This window comes from Pseudoliparis swirei, chromosome 15, assembly GCF_029220125.1.
Source record: "Pseudoliparis swirei isolate HS2019 ecotype Mariana Trench chromosome 15, NWPU_hadal_v1, whole genome shotgun sequence".
NCBI classification, from domain to species: domain Eukaryota; kingdom Metazoa; phylum Chordata; class Actinopteri; order Perciformes; family Liparidae; genus Pseudoliparis; species Pseudoliparis swirei.
The window spans coordinates 15,931,156-15,951,427 of record NC_079402.1 but is presented as its reverse complement, the minus strand read 5'-3'; the positions used below and the strand labels follow the sequence as shown (position 1 = coordinate 15,951,427).

General features: G+C 46.7%; 1 protein-coding gene across 2 annotated transcripts; it reads right to left on the bottom strand.

The window, feature by feature from the left end:
- Positions 1-3,509: 3,509 nt before the first annotated feature.
- Positions 3,510-10,873, bottom strand: egfl7 (EGF-like-domain, multiple 7). 2 transcript variants are annotated; one of them, XM_056432821.1, is made up of 9 exons: positions 10,694-10,873; positions 8,619-8,835; positions 7,748-7,870; positions 6,994-7,100; positions 6,723-6,818; positions 6,452-6,652; positions 4,961-5,040; positions 4,558-4,720; positions 3,510-3,954 (listed from the first exon to the last, which is right to left on the bottom strand). In XM_056432821.1, exons 2-9 carry the CDS (start codon positions 8,690-8,692, stop codon positions 3,935-3,937), a joined length of 864 nt encoding a protein of 287 aa, XP_056288796.1. In that variant the 5' UTR covers positions 8,693-8,835; positions 10,694-10,873; the 3' UTR covers positions 3,510-3,934. The 2 variants fall into 2 exon arrangements, with proteins under 2 accessions (XP_056288796.1, XP_056288797.1); XM_056432822.1 differs by lacking the exon at positions 10,694-10,873 and adding an exon at positions 9,691-9,804.
- Between the last annotated feature and the right edge of the window lie 9,399 nt (positions 10,874-20,272).

The following is a 20,272-nucleotide window of genomic DNA, read 5'->3' as shown; positions in this document are numbered from 1 at the left end:
GTCATATCTATGAATGTGTTTTAACTCTAAATCTGTCCTTCTGGTCACATGACATCTATTGTTCTGTCCATCCTGGAGAGGGATCCTCCTCTGTTCTCTCCTGAAGGGTTCTTACCTTTTTCCCCCTGAAGGGTTGTTTGGGAGTTTTTCCTGATCCGATGTGAGGTCAAAGGTCAGGGATGTCTATGTCTACAGATTGTAAAGCCCTCTGAGGCAAATTTGTAATTTGTGAAATTGGGCTATACAAATAAACTGAATTGAACTCCACACAGACGGCCTGGGATGGAAGCCTGGCCCGCCGTGCCGTGAGGTGACAGTTTCTCGCCACCACGCCACCGGAAGGCCCGAGAACACATTCCTGGATTTCTTTATTACACTTTCTAGGACATCCACGGCTAGTGACAATTAAAACAAGTATATAGTACATGTACAATAGCTTTATGAATACGTATGTATTCATAGTTTATGTTTGAATGCACATTGCACTGTGTGGTCCCAGATGAAGCTGAAGGGTCCTGCTGGTCCGTGCGGAGGCCACGATGCAGCTGATACACAGAACAGATCAGAGGTCGTCAATCAAATCCTTTCACAATAAACCAAACAACGAAGACAACAACCGCTGCAGAGCGAACATGACAACAAGGTGCATCATGGCCGCCGGAGCTGAGAAGCAGTTGTGTCCAAAAATGAAGTGCAGCACATTAGTCCCTTTAGTGGAAGCTGGTATTACAAGTGAATAAGTAAATGCCCTTTCTTCCTCAGTCATAGGAACGACTCAGTAGAAGTTAACGCTCTTGTCCTTCAGTCACGATGGCTAAAAGATATACTGATATTATCACACGGATAATGGACAAGCATTTTAATATGCATCTGTAAGAGGTCGGTAGGAGCAGACAGAGCTCGCCGTGGCCGAAGCCGACTGAGGGGATCGATGCAAATGATGGAAAGTGAATGATTTTTTAAAAACGTTTCTTTTAATCAGCGAACCACATCCCACACTTTGTTCTCCCGTCCGAAACAATGACAAGAAACCAGCGAGTAGGCAGAATCAACCCATGCTTTTATTTAATCCATTGCATATAAAACCTTTTTTTTTCATTCTTTTTATTGTTTTTTCTACATAAAGTTGTATGATCTACAGTGCTATCCAATAGACTGCAAAGAACAAGGAATCCATTAAAATAACATTTGACTTGTCTTGTGAAACTTACAGACAAGTTGGCATTCTAAAGACATAACCCCAAAAAATAATTGTCTTGAAGACCCTTTTTTAAGTTGGTTTGTGTTTTCCTTTCATACCATAAAAAATATAACACGTAATGAGAAAAGAACCCACTGTTTCCGTTGGTCCAGGGCTGTTTAGAATCTACAGTATGTGTCAAAATAAGAGTCCCGAGTCGGGACAGTGACCCGCCCGGAACCCCCGACCCGCCCTCCACGACAGAAATATACGAAACCTTCTCCCGGCCAGGCAGAAAGATGTCAGTGGTTTTGGATATTGCGAGTAATGCGAGTGGAAGTGTGGGCGGGGCTTAGATCAGCGACACACCGCCAGTGTTCCAGCCGTAATTAATGCAGCAGTGGCTGAACATGCAGATGTGCCTCCACGCCTCGGTGCTCCGTCGGCTGCGGTCCGGCTGCGCGCTCCCGCCGCGCGCTCCGTGTGCACGCGGACGACGCGGCGGACATGCTGTGCGCGGACACAAAGTCGCCGCCGTGTCGTGGGCGGAGTCACATCAGTGGGCGGGGCGCGAGGGAGGCTCCGACCGGGCCACGCGGAGGCACCTGAGCTAAATTTTGAGTGTCATGGCAAAGGCTGTGAATACTTATGTACATGTTATGTTTTCATTCTTTATTTTTAACAGATTTGCGAAAATTAGCAAAAAACAGTTTTCACTTTGACATTATGGGTTGTTGTGTGTAGAATGTTGAGGAAAATTATGAATTTAATCCATTTTGGAAGAAGGCTGTGACTTTTTCTTTGCTCCGTCCGTCCCGATGCGCGCAAACCGGTGTCGGGAGCTCCGCGGCGCACGAGACGGCGGGCAGAGGACTGTTAACGCGACACGAAGAGACAGAAATGACATGCTGCTGCTGTAATGTGGCGCTATAGAGAAAGTGACAGGGGGGCGGGCCAAATTTTTTTAAAGTCATGCGATCTACCAATACTACGCCGCGATCGACTGGCAGGTCGCCGCGATCGACCGGTCGATCGCGATCGACGTATTGAGCACCCCTGGGGTAGACCTATTTTGCATGCAAATTACATGAATATCTTTAAATAAAAATCCATATTTTAAATGAAATAATTTCTTTATACCCAAATCCTACCAACTGACTCCAGATCAGCACGTACACACATGGACATGGGACACGCCCACATACACACACTTTAAAAGCAGTGGCACGGGCATATCTTGAGTTCTGATATTGGGCTGGTTTTGGGCTGGTTTTGATTGGCCATTGGGCTGGTTTGGTCACACAGACCTGGCAACCCTGGTTTGGGGGTTCAGGTTAGCTTGAATGTTAGTCCGCTACATCTGCTGCTGTCACGCTGTACGGTGTAGCGATGCTAACAAAGTACCCGATGTGATTTAGCATATTTTTAGTATCGATACTTCATTAAGAGAGCGATCAGAGCGCACGCACTGCTCCGTGTCGAGCTGTCTGCGCACACTGCGCTGCGCAGCTCACAGCGAGAGAAGTGGCGCAGCTTTAGAGACTTCGGCTTAAAAAATAAAAAGATGCCAGAAGTGAAATGTTTCAGTCTGTAAAGTTGTGTAACTCTCCAGCTGCTCATCCTGATGAACTGTGTATCATCTGGTCAGAGACTAACGGCCTCATAGTGTATCATCAATGCTATGATGGAACCATGTAGTTTCATTCATATCTGGCTGTATTAATACTAATATTACTGTCATTTGTTAAGTGTTGAAAAAGTTGGTAAAAAGTGAACCATACAGATGTTTTATTTATTAATATTATAGATAAATATACCAGTCTCGTATTTATGGTACCATATTGTTTTTATCGTATTGTATTGAATTCTGGTATCGGGTATCATGATATTTATGGCAGGTATGTAATATGTATAGAAGTTATAATACGAGTATCGTGACAAACAGGTAGAGACAGAACAGATTCAGGGAAAAGTCCATGAGGACTGTTCAGGCAAAAAAAAAGGAAGTTGGTTCATGAATGACTTTAACCATATTATATATAATGACAATGTATATTTGTTATTACTATCATTATAGGGCTGAGTCAGAGCGGAGGACCTTTTGTTCTTAAACTGTTTATTATCATTATTTAGATTTGTGGTCAGAACAATAAAATGACTGTAGTTGTGGTTCTAAAAGCTTTGAGGCTTCAAACAACGTAGATGTGGTGTGACAAAATAAAAAAAAGTCACCTGCATCACTCCCCCCCCCCCCCCCCGTTGTCACCTTTTTCACCCCTCACGAGTTTGCAGGTATGTATCTTAATGAGTTATTATTATTTTGCATCAGGACTTTTTGGACATTCGTAAACTTTTAATAATCCTTTCATAAAGCACGCACGTGTTTTTGATTAAGACTTTTTATTACAAAAAATGTTACAAAACTAGGTAAAAAAATGTCCATCGACGTAATCTTAACTTAAATAGATAAATACAGATGTCCATGCCCCGCCCCCCCCTCCTTCCGGACACAGCTGCCACATTGACCTTTGACCCCCCACTTGGCTTGATTCAGATGTCACAGGGATGATGTCGTGCAGACGCTGGTACACAATCGACAATGATGACGGCACATGAAGCTGCTGGGAGGAGTGAGACGTCACGGCTGAAGGTTTCTCTCACAGGTCGGCCATCTTGGTGCGACGCAAGGATCTCCAGCAGGTTTTTAACTTCATGGAGACGTTGGATGTTTCTGGGGTCGTTTTTGTTCGGTGGCTAATTCTCCTGACAAGAACCTACGAGGAGAAGAAGAAACAGTTACAACCTAAACATTCAAACAAAATGCTCACGGAAGTGTGATTTAAAAATATTTATATATATATATTTTGTTTTCTTAAATTTTTTGTGAATCTTGTAACCAACATAAATTATTTTTATGTATTTTAAAAAAAATTAAAGATCTAAAAATATATACAAATACCTATATATATTTATTTTCTTAATATATATATATATAATGTAATTAAATAAAAAGATATAAATATGTTTAATTTTTATTTCAAAAAAGAAATTAATTGAAAAATATATATATAAATGTAATTAAATATATATTTCATTTTATCTTAATATTTTTTAAATATGAATATATATATATAAATCTTTTTATATATATTTTAATATATATATATGCTTTTTTTTTACGTTAGTCGCAAGATTTTGATTTTATTTGAATTAATAGATTATTTTATATTACAGTATGGAGTTCTTCCACTTGGGCTTTAATATGCTCTCTGATCTTTCGCTCCAGCGGTGTTCAACCAAAGTTTGTATTCCTATGGACCATGACACCACCTAAAGGTCACCATGACACCACCTAAAGGTCGGCCGAGGTCACTCACAAGTGCCGATGCGCTCCTCCAGGAAGCCGATCTGCTCGCTGAGGGAGTCGATGCGGTCCAGCTGCCTGAAGGAGTGCGACAGCAGGCTGGTCCTCTCCGACCAGCCCTCGTCCGGCGATGGCGGGAAGAAGCTGCTGACGGGCGCCAACACCAGCTGCAGCTTCTGCAACAACAACAACAATGTGACCTGCAGCATGATTACGCGTCCTCAACGGCTAATATTCATTTAATCGTTCCTAATTGAACCCATAAAACATCCTCACAGTTCTGGCTTTTGGGGATTAAAAAGCAGCTGAAGATTTTATATAATACAAGTAGAGGTGTTCCTGGAGAGGCTGGCAGGTCTCAGGGTGGGTGGCTTTTATCTGTGTGTGTGTGTGTGTGTGAGTGTGTGTTTTCTTACCTTTTCCAGCAGCTCAACTCTGCTCCTCAGGCTCTGCACCTCCTCTGTCACGTTCTCCGCCCGGCTGAAGCCGCCTCCACCTGTACGGAAACCACACAAATACAGAAATGCCCATCAGGAGGCGACGGTGAGACTCTCCTGCTCCTCTTCTCTTTAATTATTGCGCACTAAGTGAAGAGGAGGAGCAGAGATCAAAGAGGAGATGTTTTTATCTCAGTGGGTTTCCCGTATCGGGGTGCAACACGAGGGACCCCGTGCTAGCCGGCTTATGGCAGACGGAGCGGCTCAATGTCTCCCAGATGTGGTCCATTACTGAGACGAGGAGGAGGAGGAGGAGGAGGGGGAAGCTGGCGGTGACCCCCAGCAGACAGAGTTGATGGAGCTATAATGAGAATAAAATTGTTGGCCAAGAGCGCAGTGAGAAAAATGAAGACAAGAGGGGGGGGGGGGGGGGGGGAAGAAGTAGAAAAAAGAAGAGGAAGATGGAAAGACACCAGTCCAACACTCCTCCTCCTCCTCCACAGCAGAGCGACGGTCCTCCTCCTCAAGCCTTTTTAAGCCACATGTGTTTATGTTCTCCTCATCAACATCCCTCATGAAGTCAAACCTCTCTACTCCAACGATAAAACACCTCCGCCGCCTCCCGAGAGCAGAGAGATCCGTCATGTTTGGTCTTTTCATCCTCAAACCCCCCCCCCCCCCCCCACACACACACACAAAAAACACTTGTTCTGCTGACTTGGCGATACTCACTCGTGGGACTGAACCGTATCTTGAGTGATTGTGTTTTGTGTTCTCCACAGAAACTGATGAATTAGAGATATTTCATCGTCTGACACTTGAGACAGTACCCCCCCCCCTCCCCCTCTTAGATTTACAGTTTTTTGACAACGGTGGAAACATTTGGAAGAAATCATGAAATAAAGAAAAGCATTCCTGAAGGTTTCTTGTTGCGTAACCACCCCCCCCACACACACACACACACACGCACACAAAAAGCCATAACGCCGGCATAAAACAGCAATTTAACAGGAATGTCCTGGAGTCAACTACTACACTTGCAGACATGGAGGGGGAGGGGGAGGGGGGGGGGTTTAGAGAGAGAGAACTCCTGATGCTCCTGAATGTGTCGGAGTTTCGTTGCAACATTTGTGACGGGGGCTGATGGAGCGCGATCAGAGTCAGATGTTTGAGTCCACCGAGTCATTACCGAGCAAGACCAACCGGCCCCGGTCTCACTGCCCGGAGGGGGAGGGGGGGGAGGCCGAACCACAGGGGCATCCGTCTGGAGTCGGCACCAGTCGCGGTGCATTATTACTCACGGTACGAGTTGAGAGTGGCATAGCGCGTACCAAAAGTAATAATGCGCCGCGAGGCTGGCTGAGTTTCTCTCCTCCGGGCGCGGCATCTGCAAAACACAAAAATCCTCACACACACACACACACACACACATGCACACACACACACACATGCACACATACACTGCTTTACCTGCATCAGTGGGACCACCAGATGTTGCTGCCTGGCTGGTCTGGGTGGGAGGAGGAAGAGGAGAAGGAGGAGGAGGAAGGTCTTGACAGGAGCGTCCGTCTCCGGCGAGCTTGAAGCCGTCTCTGCACGCACATCGATAGCTGCCCGCCGCGTTCAGGCACATCTGGGCGCAAGGCCGCCGCTCGGCACACTCGTCCACATCTGAGAAACACACAGAAACAGGTTTTACATGTGTGCGACTGTGTGTGTGTGTGTGTGTGTGTGTGTTTACCTATTTGGCAATCGGGGCCCTTCCAGCCCAGCGGGCAGGCACACTGGTTGGGTCTGAAGCAGGCTCCTCCGTTCACACAGGGTTGTCCACACACGGCTGTTGGAGGACATTTAGACTCGATAAATATCCCATAATTACCACATTATATATTTTAAAAAATGTAAGCAGTACAAAATCCTACAAATACCCAAACAGTTATGGGTTCTTTGGGGAGTTACGTCCAGTTCTTTCCAGTCTTTATGCTAAGCTAGGCTAACCGTCCCCGGGTTACCTTGGTTGCAGTCGGGAGAGTGAAGTCTCCGCCAGCCGGGGCAGCACCCGGAGGCCGGGGGAGGGGCCGCCCGGGTCACCTGCCGGTAGGCCACCGAGTACACGGTCCTGTGAAGACACCCCCACAGTCAGGGACCCCACGTCGCACAGAACATGTGTGTGTGTGTGTGTGTGTGTGTGGTCGAGTCGTTTATCTTCATGTTCTGTCAGACTGAAAGAACGCTGACGAGGGAATGGGGGATTGGTGGGATACTAAAACCACTGACCGCTGTCAGACGAGAGATAGGGGAGGGGGGGGGGATGCAAAGTCAGATCTAAGCTCCGAGACTCCGTCATGTTTGGTTTGCAAGAGGAAACACGATGTAATCAAAGTAAAGAGATTAAAAGGCCACAAAATGAGCAACACAAACAAATACATAAATAAATTAAAGTTTTGTGGTGAGGAAAGAGCATTGGAGCCGGAGAGAGGGACGAGAATGCGAAAGTATGGAGGGGATGCAGTCCAAGATAAACACGTCTCTGTGGGCAGGCGCTCCGGTTCCCGTGGTTACACCAGAGCCCTCGATATTTAGATTCCACCCAAAATATGTGGCACTGCCCCCCCCCCCGCCCCCTTCCTAAACATTGTCAAGCATTGTTTACTCCCCACTAAATGATTTCAAAGTAAATTGTTGCGTCGCCTTAATTACGACCCCCCCCCCCCCTGAGTCTTCCCTGTGCATGCTGGGAAAAGAAGCCGATCCTGTGAGGCTCACTTGTAGGTGCTGCAGAGGCGGTGCCCCCGGCACAGGGTGATGTAGGGCTTGTGCACCGGCCGGACGTACGACTCCGTTGCCGTGGCGACGCTGTGACGGGGCTCTCGGCCACACACCCTCCTCCTGAGGAAGAGACGTTTTTTTTTAGACGTGAGGTTTCAGGGCGTGGGAGCGATCCAGATCTGATGCTCCTGAATGTGTCGGAGTTTCTTTGGCGCCACTTCAGGGGTCAGACACGTGTCGACCAAAGTCCAGGACTTTAAACCCAATTTCCAAGACCCACATTTTTGGAAATCAAAGTGAGAAAATGTGGTATTTAAACTAATAATGACAAGTCTAAAGCTTACAGTAAATGACCTTAAATGACTTAAATTAATGAGACAATAGTTTATATTAAAAGAATAAACATGTATGTATTTTCAGTGAAGGTGCGTTCACTTGCAGGGCGGAAAAATGTGCGAGTATGAAAGGCCATATGGCGGCTTATATTTTGAGCGTCATTCTTTTTAAAAGCAGAGTAAATTATTTACAACTCAGCGTAAATGCACATATGAATGTAATAAATGTCCATGTTACTTTTTATATATATGTTTTCCTGGCCTGGAAACAACCATTTTAAAATTCCATGACTTATACAGGTTTTCCATGACCCTACGAACCCTGCATTTGACCTTTAAGGTTTATTTTTGCAAATCCCCCCCAAAAAAAGACAAGATGAGCCTGAGGCTCCTCCCACAATGACGTGCGTCTGACAGCCTGGGAACCTATAAGGCCCCCGAGAGAGAGTGCACTTTTAAATATATTTAAGTGGCATTCACCATACACATTCCCATCGGGGCCTTAAAAAACAAAACAGGAAGTGAGCCGTTACCCGGGGTGAGCGAAGAAGTGCGGAGTGCACATCACGTGAAGGACGAAGGAGGAGAGAAGCAGCATTTGGTACATCGTCTTTCCCACGTTCCCTCGCTCGCTCTCAGACTCTGTGCCAGTCGGGGGGGGAAGAGGAGAGGAGGACGAAGGGGAGGGGGCGGGGCCAAAGTCTCCTCACGCCGAGTGTGGACCTTTTCCTCCAGGACTACTCCAGCTACCTGGAAAGAGAAGACAGATATAAGCAGGAATTTTTAAAAAGAAGGTACTTTTAGAGATGCTGAGTCTGAGTTGACAACTTGCATGTCTCTGAAGCCCCGCCCCCTCCCCGCTGGCTCCACGCCCACAGACAGGACACGTGATCGTTCACAAATCAAAAAGGTGTCTGTGACTCTCTGAAGACATCATGAGCACATCTGTGACAAAAAGAAAACATCCCGACATTGGGCGAAGAGGAAGGTGCAAAAAAACTAGTTTTACTAGTTAGGTTCGAAGATAATAGCTTTTTCATTATGAGGCTGTTAAATATTAAAAGCACACTCCCAACGTTTCTGCAGACGGGATGCAAAGATTGGCTCGTAGACAGTTTAAATGGAAGCAAGACTGAGATAAAAAAAATATTCTGAAGAGATCTAATATTGGTTCCAGCCCAAAAAACCCCATGGCATTCATACAAAAGTGATGCTTTTACAATCTAGTTGAACATCTGTTCTCACGAGGCTCCGTGCACGTGGCTGCATCTGCATCACGTGTTTTTTTAAATAAGTTTGGGTCTCGTACCGACACATCGGAGTAACCGGAGCAGCCGCACTTCTCGCGCTCGCCAGCAGAGGGCGCTCGTTCACAGGCGCCGCACAGATCACGGTTACAGCATCCATCTCTGCCGCGCTCCTCGCGTACACGCGCGCGCACACTACTAACACCACTCCACATGTTCAAAGAAATAAACCCAAATCCGACACAACAAACAAACAAACAAACAGACAAAGAGGCGCGAGCTTCTGGACGCACGCGCTGTTACGCGAGTCGAAATATCAAGGTGTGCATGCATGGAGAGAAAATAAGTCATCACAAACCGTGCAATAAGTAATCAGCTTTCCTTAAAAACAGAAAAAACAACAACAACACAGTCCCCGACTGCAGGAGGTGAAAACACGAGTCCCGTTATTTTCCGCTCGCGCGTGAAGTCCAGTGATTAAAATTCTGCTGCTCGTCGGGTTTCTCCTGCAGCCCCGACTGTCAGGGGGGGGAGAGGGGGGGGCTAGGACCTCCTCCCACTCCTCCAGCTGGGTGTCCCGGACTGCCTGCGCTGCGGGGTACCCGTGCGTGACGTCACCGTTTACGAGCAACACCGACTCGGCGTTTTTCTTCTTCCCCCCCATTCATAAAACCTCCGGGGGCTCTTCTCAAGCTGTACAGCGGGTCGACGGCAAGCGGCGTGGGACTAAAAGGCAGCTTCGCGGTTTTTAAAGTCGGCCTTAAAAACTATATTCAGGTTATTTTTCTTTGTGGGCATTGGAACCGTTTTATTTTTCTGCATTATATTGACTATTTGTCCAAATTGCTTTGAATGTGTGACTGTGGAGCTCAATGTTATTTTTTGTTATTATTTATTGTAATTTTATTTATTCTTAGTTCTTAATTCTAGGATGTGTATTTGAGTATCTTGAAAAGCACTATATAAATTAAATGCAATATTATTATTATTATTATCATTAAGATATTTCATTCTAACATGTTTCAGAGTTTAGATGTTCTAACCTCAGATTATAGCTTTAATACACTTGAGTAAAAATATGGGGACAGTTCAAGGACTGACGCACACACACACACACACACACACACACACACACACACACACACACACACACACAATGCAACAGCATATTGATTATTTGCTGCACATACATCTGACTGCACTGTGCATACACACTCACTGCATCACGTGACAGCGTGTAATCCACGCAGGCCCCCCCCCCCTCCCCCCAGCTATAGAGGCGGTGAGTTGTCCAGCTCGTGCATGTATGTAATAAAACAAAATAGGAAATAAAAACAAACAATATGTCAATAAAATCTCACCGAGGGTCATCGGGTGCGGGTGCGCGTGCAGGCTGAGCTGCGGCCGTGGTGGGCACGAGCCGCCGGACCGGCGGAGTGGTGGAGGTGTCTTCCATGCTGCCGGGTTTCTTTTTTAAAAGTTAAAGAAAGAGAGAAAGAGAAAGAGAGAGAGAGAACAGAAGAGCTGCTCTCCGAGAGTGAAATGTCGTCGGGCGGGTTTTCTCTTGCTTTTTATGCTCAGCTTCCTGTGGAACGCAGGATTTGGTGGACAATCCCAAACCGGACTTCCTGAGACTGTTTGCAACTGATAAAAAATAAAAAAAATAAAAAACCTCTCCCCTGCACAAACACTCTCATCCTGCTCAACCCACCCCACAAATCTGATTTTGAGGCATTTCTCCCCCCCACACCCTCTTTGTAATGCAGACATCTTGAAGTGGACCTTCACCTCCTGGCCCTCTGAGGCCTTTACAGACCAGAGAAGAGCTCAGGAATCACCAGTACTGAGAGGGTCCCTGAACCTCACACGCAGCTCTAATTATAACACCACTTCACTTTTTTATCTTTTTTTATTTGAGCTTATGGCACATCGAGGGCTCACGTGGTCTCATGTGGTCTCACGTGGTCTCATGTGGGCTCATGTATTCTCATGTGGGCTCATGTAGTCTCATGTGGGCTCATGTAGTCTCATGTGGGCTCATGTAGTCTCACGTGGTCTCATGTGGTCTCACGTGGTCTCATGTGGGCTCATGTAGTCTCATGTGGGCTCATGTATTCTCATGTGGACTCATGTGGTCTCATGTGGGCTCATGTGGTCTCATGTGGGCTCATGTAGTCTCATGTGGGCTCATGTATTCTCATGTAGTCTCACATGGTCTCATGTGGTCTCACGTGGTCTCATGTGGACTCATGTGGTCTCATGTGGGCTCATGTATTCTCATGTGGGCTCATGTATTCTCATGTGGGCTCATGTAGTCTCATGTGGACTCATGTGGTCTCACGTGGTCTCATGTGGTCTGGTGTTTACAGCGTTGAGGCCACTGTGAGATCAAATCTGTCAAATTGCAGCCCGTTGAGTCTAAACCACGAAAACAAATGGGTTTCTGTTTCCTCCCACGTGGACAGGGGGAGCAACACACACATATACACACATATACACACACACACACACACACACACACACACACACATATATATATATGTCTCTGACGCCCGGGTCCAGGGGGGTCTCTGAGCCCCTCGTGGTGACACAGTAGCCGACATCGAGCATTAGAGTGTCAGTCGGCTCCACTTACAACAGGGACGCAGAACCAGACCACATGCTCCCCGTGTCTGTGTGTGTGTGTGTGTGTGTCCAGGCCTCTACACTGATGAACCCTCCCTGCACACAAAGATAACAATGAGGCTACGTGCTCCGGCACCATGGGAACACTTTACTTCAGGGTCGCAGGTGAACACACACACACACACACACATACACACACCAACACACACCAACACCAAGGCCCGAAAAGGTGCGTTAGGATTTTGGATTCAAAATCAGTGTGTGTGTGTGTGTGTGTGTGTGTGTGTAGGGAAGGTGTATCTCTTTTTAAAGAAACTAATTTTCATTCTTTGAAATCAAGACTTTGGGGGTCGACACAAGCAAAAGTTTTGCAGTCCGTGTTCCATTTTTGGAGGTGGGACGTGTGTGTGTGTGGGGGGGGGCTGAAGCAAAGCAGCACTTCCTCTTCGAGAGGAAACAGGAAAGGTCTGAGGGAACGAGATTCTGGAGGCTGCACCCTAGGAACAATAAAAAAATCTCACAGGAAACGGATCTGCGTCAAAGAAGGACGGACAGATTTGACTAAAGGGCAGTAGATGTGACCCTGGAGGGGGCAGTAGATGTGACCCTGGAGGGGGCAGTAGATGTGACTCTGAAGAGGGCAGTAGATGTGACCCTGGAGGGGGCAGTAGATGTGACTCTGGAGGGGGCAGTAGATGTGACTCTGAAGGGGGCAGTAGATGTGACTCTGAAGGGGGCAGTAGATGTGACTCTGGAGGGCAGTAGATGTGACTCTGAAGGGGGCAGTAGATGTGACTCTGAAGAGGGCAGTAGATGTGACTCTGGAGGGGGCAGTAGATGTGACCCTGAAGGGGGCAGTAGATGTGACTCTGAAGGGGGCAGTAGATGTGACTCTGGAGGGCAGTAGATGTGACCCTGGAGAGGGCAGTAGATGTGACTCTGGAGGGGGCAGTAGATGTGACTCTGAAGGGGGCAGTAGATGTGACCCTGGAGGGGGCAGTAGATGTGACCCTGGAGGGGGCAGTAGATGTGACTCTGAAGGGGGCAGTAGATGTGACTCTGAAGGGGGCAGTAGATGTGACTCTGGAGAGGGCAGTAGATGTGACCCTGGAGAGGGCAGTAGATGTGACTCTGGAGGGGGCAGTAGATGTGACTCTGAAGGGGGCAGTAGATGTGACCCTGGAGGGGGCAGTAGATGTGACTCTGGAGAGGGCAGTAGATGTGACTCGGAAGAGGGCAGTAGATGTGACTCTGGAGGGGGCAGTAGATGTGACTCTGGAGGGATGCATGTGACCCTGGAGGGGGCAGTAGATGTGACTCTGAAGAGGGCAGTAGATGTGACCCTGGAGGGGGCAGTAGATGTGACTCTGAAGAGGGCAGTAGATGTGACTCTGGAGGGGGCAGTAGATGTGACCCTGGAGGGGGCAGTAGATGTGACTCTGAAGAGGGCAGTAGATGTGACTCTGGAGGGGGCAGTAGATGTGACCCTGGAGGGGGCAGTAGATGTGACTCTGAAGAGGGCAGTAGATGTGACCCTGAAGGGGGCAGTAGATGTGACCCTGAAGAGGGCAGTAGATGTGACTCTGGAGGGGGCAGTAGATGTGACTCTGAAGAGGGCAGTAGATGTGACCCTGGAGGGGGCAGTAGATGTGACTCTGAAGAGGGCAGTAGATGTGACTCTGGAGGGGGCAGTAGATGTGACTCTGAAGAGGGCAGTAGATGTGACTCTGGAGGGGGCAGTAGATGTGACTCTGAAGAGGGCAGTAGATGTGACCCTGGAGGGGGCAGTAGATGTGACCCTGAAGGGGGCAGTAGATGTGACTCTGGAGGGGGCAGTAGATGTGACTCTGGAGGGGGCAGTAGATGTGACTCTGAAGGGGGCAGTAGATGTGACTCTGAAGGGGGCAGTAGATGTGACTCTGAAGGGGGCAGTAGATGTGACCCTGGAGGGGGCAGTAGATGTGACTCTGAAGGGGGCAGTAGATGTGACTCTGAAGGGGGTAGTAGATGTGACTCTGAAGGGGGTAGTAGATGTGACTCTGAAGGGGGCAGTAGATGTGACTCTGAAGGGGGCAGTAGATGTGACCCTGGAGGGGGCAGTAGATGTGACTCTGGAGGATCTTCTTAAGGGATGATCCTTCTTAAAGGATCTTCTTTAAGGATCTTCTTAAATGATCTTCTTGAAGGATCTTCTTTAAGGTGCAAGGAGAAGAAGTAGAACAATTACTTTAAATATGCATAATAACTGTATAACTCTTCAGCGTGTGCTTCATTTCTGTTTTTTGCCACTTTATTCTCTTATAAAAGCCATAAAACATCTTTAGGGCTTTAAAGTTATTCTAAATTGTTCAGATAAAAAAAGTTGAATTTATTACGAGGGGCTGCGAGCATCCTTCACTTTGCATTACCGTGGTAACGGGCCCCGTACGAGTGTTTGGGGGAAGTTATGCACACATGCATTATTTCTGAGAGGTCGTCAGACTGGATTTGGAAAAAGTTTTTACTTCAAATCCCTCGGCTGCTGACGGCAGCTAGAGAGACGGACACGCACACCGACTTCCTCGAGAGGGGCGGCGTTCACTGCAGGGCCGAGACCCTCAGGGACGGGCCGAGACCCTCGAGGATGAGCCGAGATCCTCGAGGACGGGCCGCAGGATGTGAGCAGGGCGTGGCGCTCCAGTGGTCTCACAGACATGTCTAGGACATGTGCACATAGAAAAATAATGGTTCTTATACGGTTCTTTAATAGGCTTTGTGGTCTTACGAAGAACCATCACCTACTGGAGAACCATTTTGGAAATGGTGCCTTAAAGAACCCTGATTTGAAAGGTTCTTTGAGACACCTTTATAGGTTCTTTGAAGAACTATTTAAGGAAATGCTTCTTTAAGGAACCCTGGTTTGAAAGGTTCTTTGTGGAACCAAAAATGGTTCCTTAAAGAAAAAAATTGTAAGGTTCTTGGAGACACCTTTAAATTACTCTTTTAGGAAATGGTTCTTTAAGGAACCCTGGTGTGAAAGGTTCTTTGTGGAACCATAAATGGTGCTTTAAAGAACCATTTTTGAAGGTACTTTGATACACCTTTATAGGTTCTTTGAAGAACTCTTTAAGGAAATGGTTCTGTAAAGAAACCTGGCTTGAAATGTTCTTTCAGGAACCATCAATGGTGCCTTAAAGACCTTCAACGGCATCACTCTGAAGAACCATTTTTGGTTCAAGAAGGAACATTCTTCTCTCCGTGTGTAGTAACAATAACGATGCACATGTTGATGAAGACGATGAGAACTCTTCTCTCATTCAGACTCCCAGAGTTCCTCTCTGCTCCCGGGACACTTCAGGAGGTTAATGGACTTGTTTTGAATTCCTTCGCCTCCTCGACAGGAACGACATTCCGAGCCTTGAAAATAGCGGCTAAAACAAAGAGAGGAAGTGATGTCGGAGCACTTCCTCCCCCCCACCCTCCCCCCAAACTCCCCTCTGAATTTATCTCACTCCTGCAGACTGGCTCTCACCTCTCGGCCTCCCACCCGGACCGCCGCTGTTGAGAGTTGCCCCCCCCCCCCCTCGAACATCAACATCAAGCGAGCGACATCTTCCACTTGTTGCCCCTCTTTGATCCTCGCTGTTCGCGTCTGGTTGTGGTTACTCGCCGCGTTTCTACCCGGACGGCGTGGACGTGCCGCCGGTGAGATGTGGAGAACACATCTGCAACATGTGTCGGCTGGATTCAATGCAAACCTTCTGTGCCCTTTGACCTCTGAGTCACATGGCGCTGTGCCGCGGGGGTCCACGGCCGGGCAGCGGCGCCCTAACGCCTCTCGTTGCCCACCGCCCCGCGTGACTTTTGCCGTTGCCGCGGTGATTCTTGAGGCGACGTCGGGGGCGGGAACAGGAAGCACCCTTTAGGCGCTCGCTCCAAATCTCCAGGAGCAGAACCTCCGGTCCACGGGCGCTTCCCTCTTCGTCAACGCTGCAATAATACATGAGAGCGGCTGATGGATGAGGAGATGGACGGGAGGGGAAGGGTGGAGCGAGGAGAGAGAGAGAGAGGGATAAAAGAGGCGAGAACACACCCCGTTCACACAGGAACATGGAGGTCACATCTGGAACCACAAATGGTTCTTCAGAGTGATGTCATAGAAGAACCATTTCTGGTTCCACAAAGGACCTTTCAAACCAGGGTTCTTTAAAAAAAACATATCCTGAAAGAGTTCTTTAAAGAACCTATAACGGTGTCTCAAAGAACCTTAAAAATGGTTCTTAAAGGCCCCATTTCTGGTTCCACACAAAACCTTTGAAACCAGGGTTCTCTAAAGAACCATTTCCTCAAATATTTGTTCAAAGAACCTATAAAGGTGTCTCAAATGAAAAAATGGTTCCTCAGTAGGTGATGGTTCTTCGTAGAACCACAAAGCCTTGTAAAGAACCATTTGAGAACCTTATTGTTCTATGTGTGCAGCAGGAAACAGAAACGGTGTAGAGTAGTTTACTTTTTGGAAAAGCACTCAAGTAAAACACGTTAAATTCTTCCCACATGGGGTTCTGCGTTGCGTTCAAGGACACAAGAACAAGAACTTGGTTTTTTTTTCCTGCTCGGCTGACGCAGATATATCGTTTTTCTTTTCTCTCGGGTCTCTGTCGCTGGCACCATCTGCGCCGCCGTTTCCCAGCATGTAACGTATCCGGCGCCCGGCGTAATGAAGCGCTGACGTCTCCAGAAACGCTCCGTTCCATCGCATACGAAGACGCATTGATACAAGTTCAGGTTCCTCCTCTCGGAAAAAGACATTCGAATGCATGTTTTTGGGGTTTTTGTTTAAGATTTAAAGGCCGTTAACGTGGTGGACGGTGACCTCCGGGGCGCCGGCTCCACGGCCAAGAGCAGCGCGGCGAGGTTCCCCCCTTTTTTAACAAGTCTCTGCAGGCCCATCTGTCTTCCTGGAGAGCCTGTCAGTCTGCGCTCAGGGATTTTTAACCACTGACCCGGCTCACATGAAAAAGGCGCCAACAGGCAAGAAGAAGGGAGGAGGGGGAGGGGGTAATGATTTAGGATGTCGCCGTCACTCCTAATAATAAATACATTCTCAAGTGATGTACTTTAAGAATATTTATTTATTAATTAATTGAATCAAGATTATGTTACTGCATTGACTATATATTTTTATTATATATATATATATATATAAAAATCAGATATTTTTATTTTATTTTATTTGTATTATTTTTTTAATGTAAAGAAATTATATATATATATATATATATACAGTGCATCTGGAAAGTATTCACAGCACTTCATTTTTTCATGTTACAGCCTTATTCCAAAATGGATTAAATTCATTATTTTCCTCAACATTCGACACACAAAAACCCATAATGACAAAGTGAAAACAGTTTTTTGCTAATTTTTGCACATTTATTAAAAATAAAGAACGAAAACATAACATGTACATAAGTATTCACAGCCTTTGCTCAATACTTTGTTGAAGCACCTTTGGCAGCAATTACAGCCTCAAGTCTTCTTGGGTATGATTCCACAGGCGTGGCAGACCTATTTCGGGGCAGTTTCTCCCATTCTTCTTTGCAGAACCTCTCAAGTTCCATCAGGTTGGATGGGGAGCGTCGGTGCACAGCCATTTTCAGATCTCTCCAGAGATGTTCAATCGGGTTCAAGTCAGGGCTCTGGCTGGGCCACTCAAGGACATTCAGAGTTGTCCCGAAGCCACTCCTTTGTTATCTTGGCTGTGTGCTTCGGGTCGTTGTCCTGTTGGAAGATGAACCGTCGCCCCAGTCTGAGGTCCAGAGCGCTTTGGAGCATGTTTTCATCCAGGATGTCTCTGTACGTTGCTGCATTCATCTTTCCCTCAATCCTGACTCGTCTCCCAGTTCCTCCCGCTGAAAAACATCCCCACAGCATGCTGCCACCACCACCATGCTTCACTGTAGGGATGGTATTGGCCAGGTGATGAGCAGTGCCTGGTTTCCTCCAGACATGACGCTTGGCATTCAGGCCAAAGACTTCAATCTTTGTTTCATCAGACCAGAGAATTTTGTTTCTCATGGTCTGAGAGTCCTTCAGGTGCTTTTTTGCAAACTCTAGGCGGGCTGTCATGTGCTTTTTACTGAGGAGTGGCTTCCGTCTGGCCACTCTACCAAACAGGCCTGATTTGTGGAGTGCTGCAGAGATGGTTGTCCTTCTGGAAGGTTCTCCTCTCTTCATAGAACAACGCTGGAGCTCTGTCAGAGTGACCATCGGGTTCCTGGTCACCTCCCTGACTAAGGCCCTTCTCCCCCGATCGCTCAGTCTGGCTGGGCGGCCAACTCTAGGAAGAGTCCTGGTGGTTCCAAACTTCTTCCATTTCCGGATGATGGAGGCCACTGTGCCACTCATTGGGACTTTCAATGCTGCAGAAATCTTTCTGTACCCTTCGCCAGATGTGTGCCTCGATACAATTCTGTCTCGGAGGTCTATAGATAATTCCTTGAACGTCATGGCTTGGTTTATGCTCTGATATGCACTGTCAACTGTGATACCTTATATAGACAGGTGTGTGCCTTTCTCAATCAAGTCCAATCAACTGAATTTAGCACAGGTGGACTCCAATCAAACATCTCAAGGATGATCAGTGGAAACAGGATGCACCTGAGCTAAATTTTTAGTGTCATGGCAAAGGCTGTGAATACTTATGTACATGTTATGTTTTCGTTCTTTATTTTTAACAGATTTGCAAAAATGTGCAAAAAACAGTTTTCAGTTTGTCATTATGGGTTGTTGTGTGTAGAATGTTGAGGAAAATAATGAATTTAATCCATTTTGAAATAAGGCTGTAACTTAACAAAATGTGAAAAAAGTGAAGCGCTGTGAATACTTTCCGGATGCACTGTATATCTTTTTATTTTATTTTATTTTTATATATTGTTTATATACATATATAAATATATATATGTGTGTGTATTCTTATTATTTTTGTACACTTTCCACTGTATTTAATTAAGGGAAATACCCAACATTTATTTGATGCTTTTATTTAGTTTCTTTAAAGAATCAAATTATGAATACAAAATATAATCATATTCTAATAATATTAATAATAATAATGATGTATTAATATAGATTATGACCCTGCAATATTAATTAATTAAAATAAGCAGCTGCAACATTAAAGTAATGAACACATAAATGTATTACTATATACGATACAATCCATTATTTAATATTACTCTCAAATTAGCCAAATTCTTCATAATGAGTACTTTTGACTTTTGTGCTTTTTTTCTGGTTCAGTCCTATATTTGGGTTTTCCATGTTTAATTGAATGAATCAATCTCCGTCTTCGCGCCTGTGTCTGTAAGCTCTGCTCAGATTGGCTCGCCGGCCTAAGCTCCGGCTCTGTAGCCGCTCGGGTCCTCATGTGACATCCGAGCGGCTCGTTGAACCACGTGTTCTCTGGGTCGGCTTACTTCACGGGCCGAGGGGTCAGCAGGTCGTCCACATACACACATGTGTGTGTGTGTGTGTGTGTGTGTGTGTGTGTGTGTGTGTGTGTGAAAGAGCCAGCGATCGGTCCCCATTAAGTAGATGCTCATGCGAATAACTTTTTATCAGGAAATAATTGAGAATGAAGTGTATTTATTGTATTTGGACTTCTTCCACTCGTGCATGAAAAGCCAGAGATTTCTCTCTCGGTCTAATTTAGCATGTTAGCATGTTAGGGAGTCAAAAGAGGGGGGGGGGGGGGGGTACAGATGGTGTGTGACCACCAGCCTCACGAGCTGCAGCTCTTATCAGCGTCACATTCACAGTTCAATCAGGAGTTCAGAGAGTGACACATGGAAAAGATTCCCAGGCTGCAGACCTCTCTCGCTCTCTTTCTTTCTCTCTCTCTCTCTCTCTCACGCTTTCTATCCATCTCTGTCAGGAAAAATGAAGGCAAACATCTTTCATCATCTGCAGCCAACGTCCATGATGTCACCTCACAGTTTTTGTGGGAGGCCGATGTGCTTTGTGTGTGTGTGTGTGTGTATGTGTGTGTGTGTGTGTGCGTGTGACCATCAGAAGACATCCTCCTCCGGCCTCCTCTCTCCGATGAAGGCCAGCCGGTGGAGCAGGTGGGTGTAAAACTACCCCTGTGTTTGTTTGTTTTCTCCCCCCCTCTTCCCCTTCTCCTCTTCCTCCTCATCCCCCTTTCCCTCTCCCCCCCTCCCCCCTCCACCTGCTGTTGCTTCCTCCTCTCATTTATTTTGGGTTCACATCGGTCCTTCACGTCCCGGCGGGTTGTTCCCGAGCCCCTCTCACCGCGGGGGCTCACCGCCTGGCAG

Excerpts from the sequence above, each read along its gene's own strand:
- egfl7 (XM_056432821.1), bottom strand. The coding sequence starts at position 8,692 with ATGTACCAAATGCTGCTTCTCTCCTCCTTCGTCCTTCACGTGATGTGC. Across the intron at positions 7,101-7,747 it reads CGCCTCTGCAGCACCTACAA|GACCGTGTACTCGGTGGCCT; the intron begins GTGAGCCTCACA and ends GTGTCTTCACAG. Across the intron at positions 3,955-4,557 it reads GGAGGAGCGCATCGGCACTT|GTTCTTGTCAGGAGAATTAG; the intron begins GTGAGTGACCTC and ends TTCTCCTCGTAG.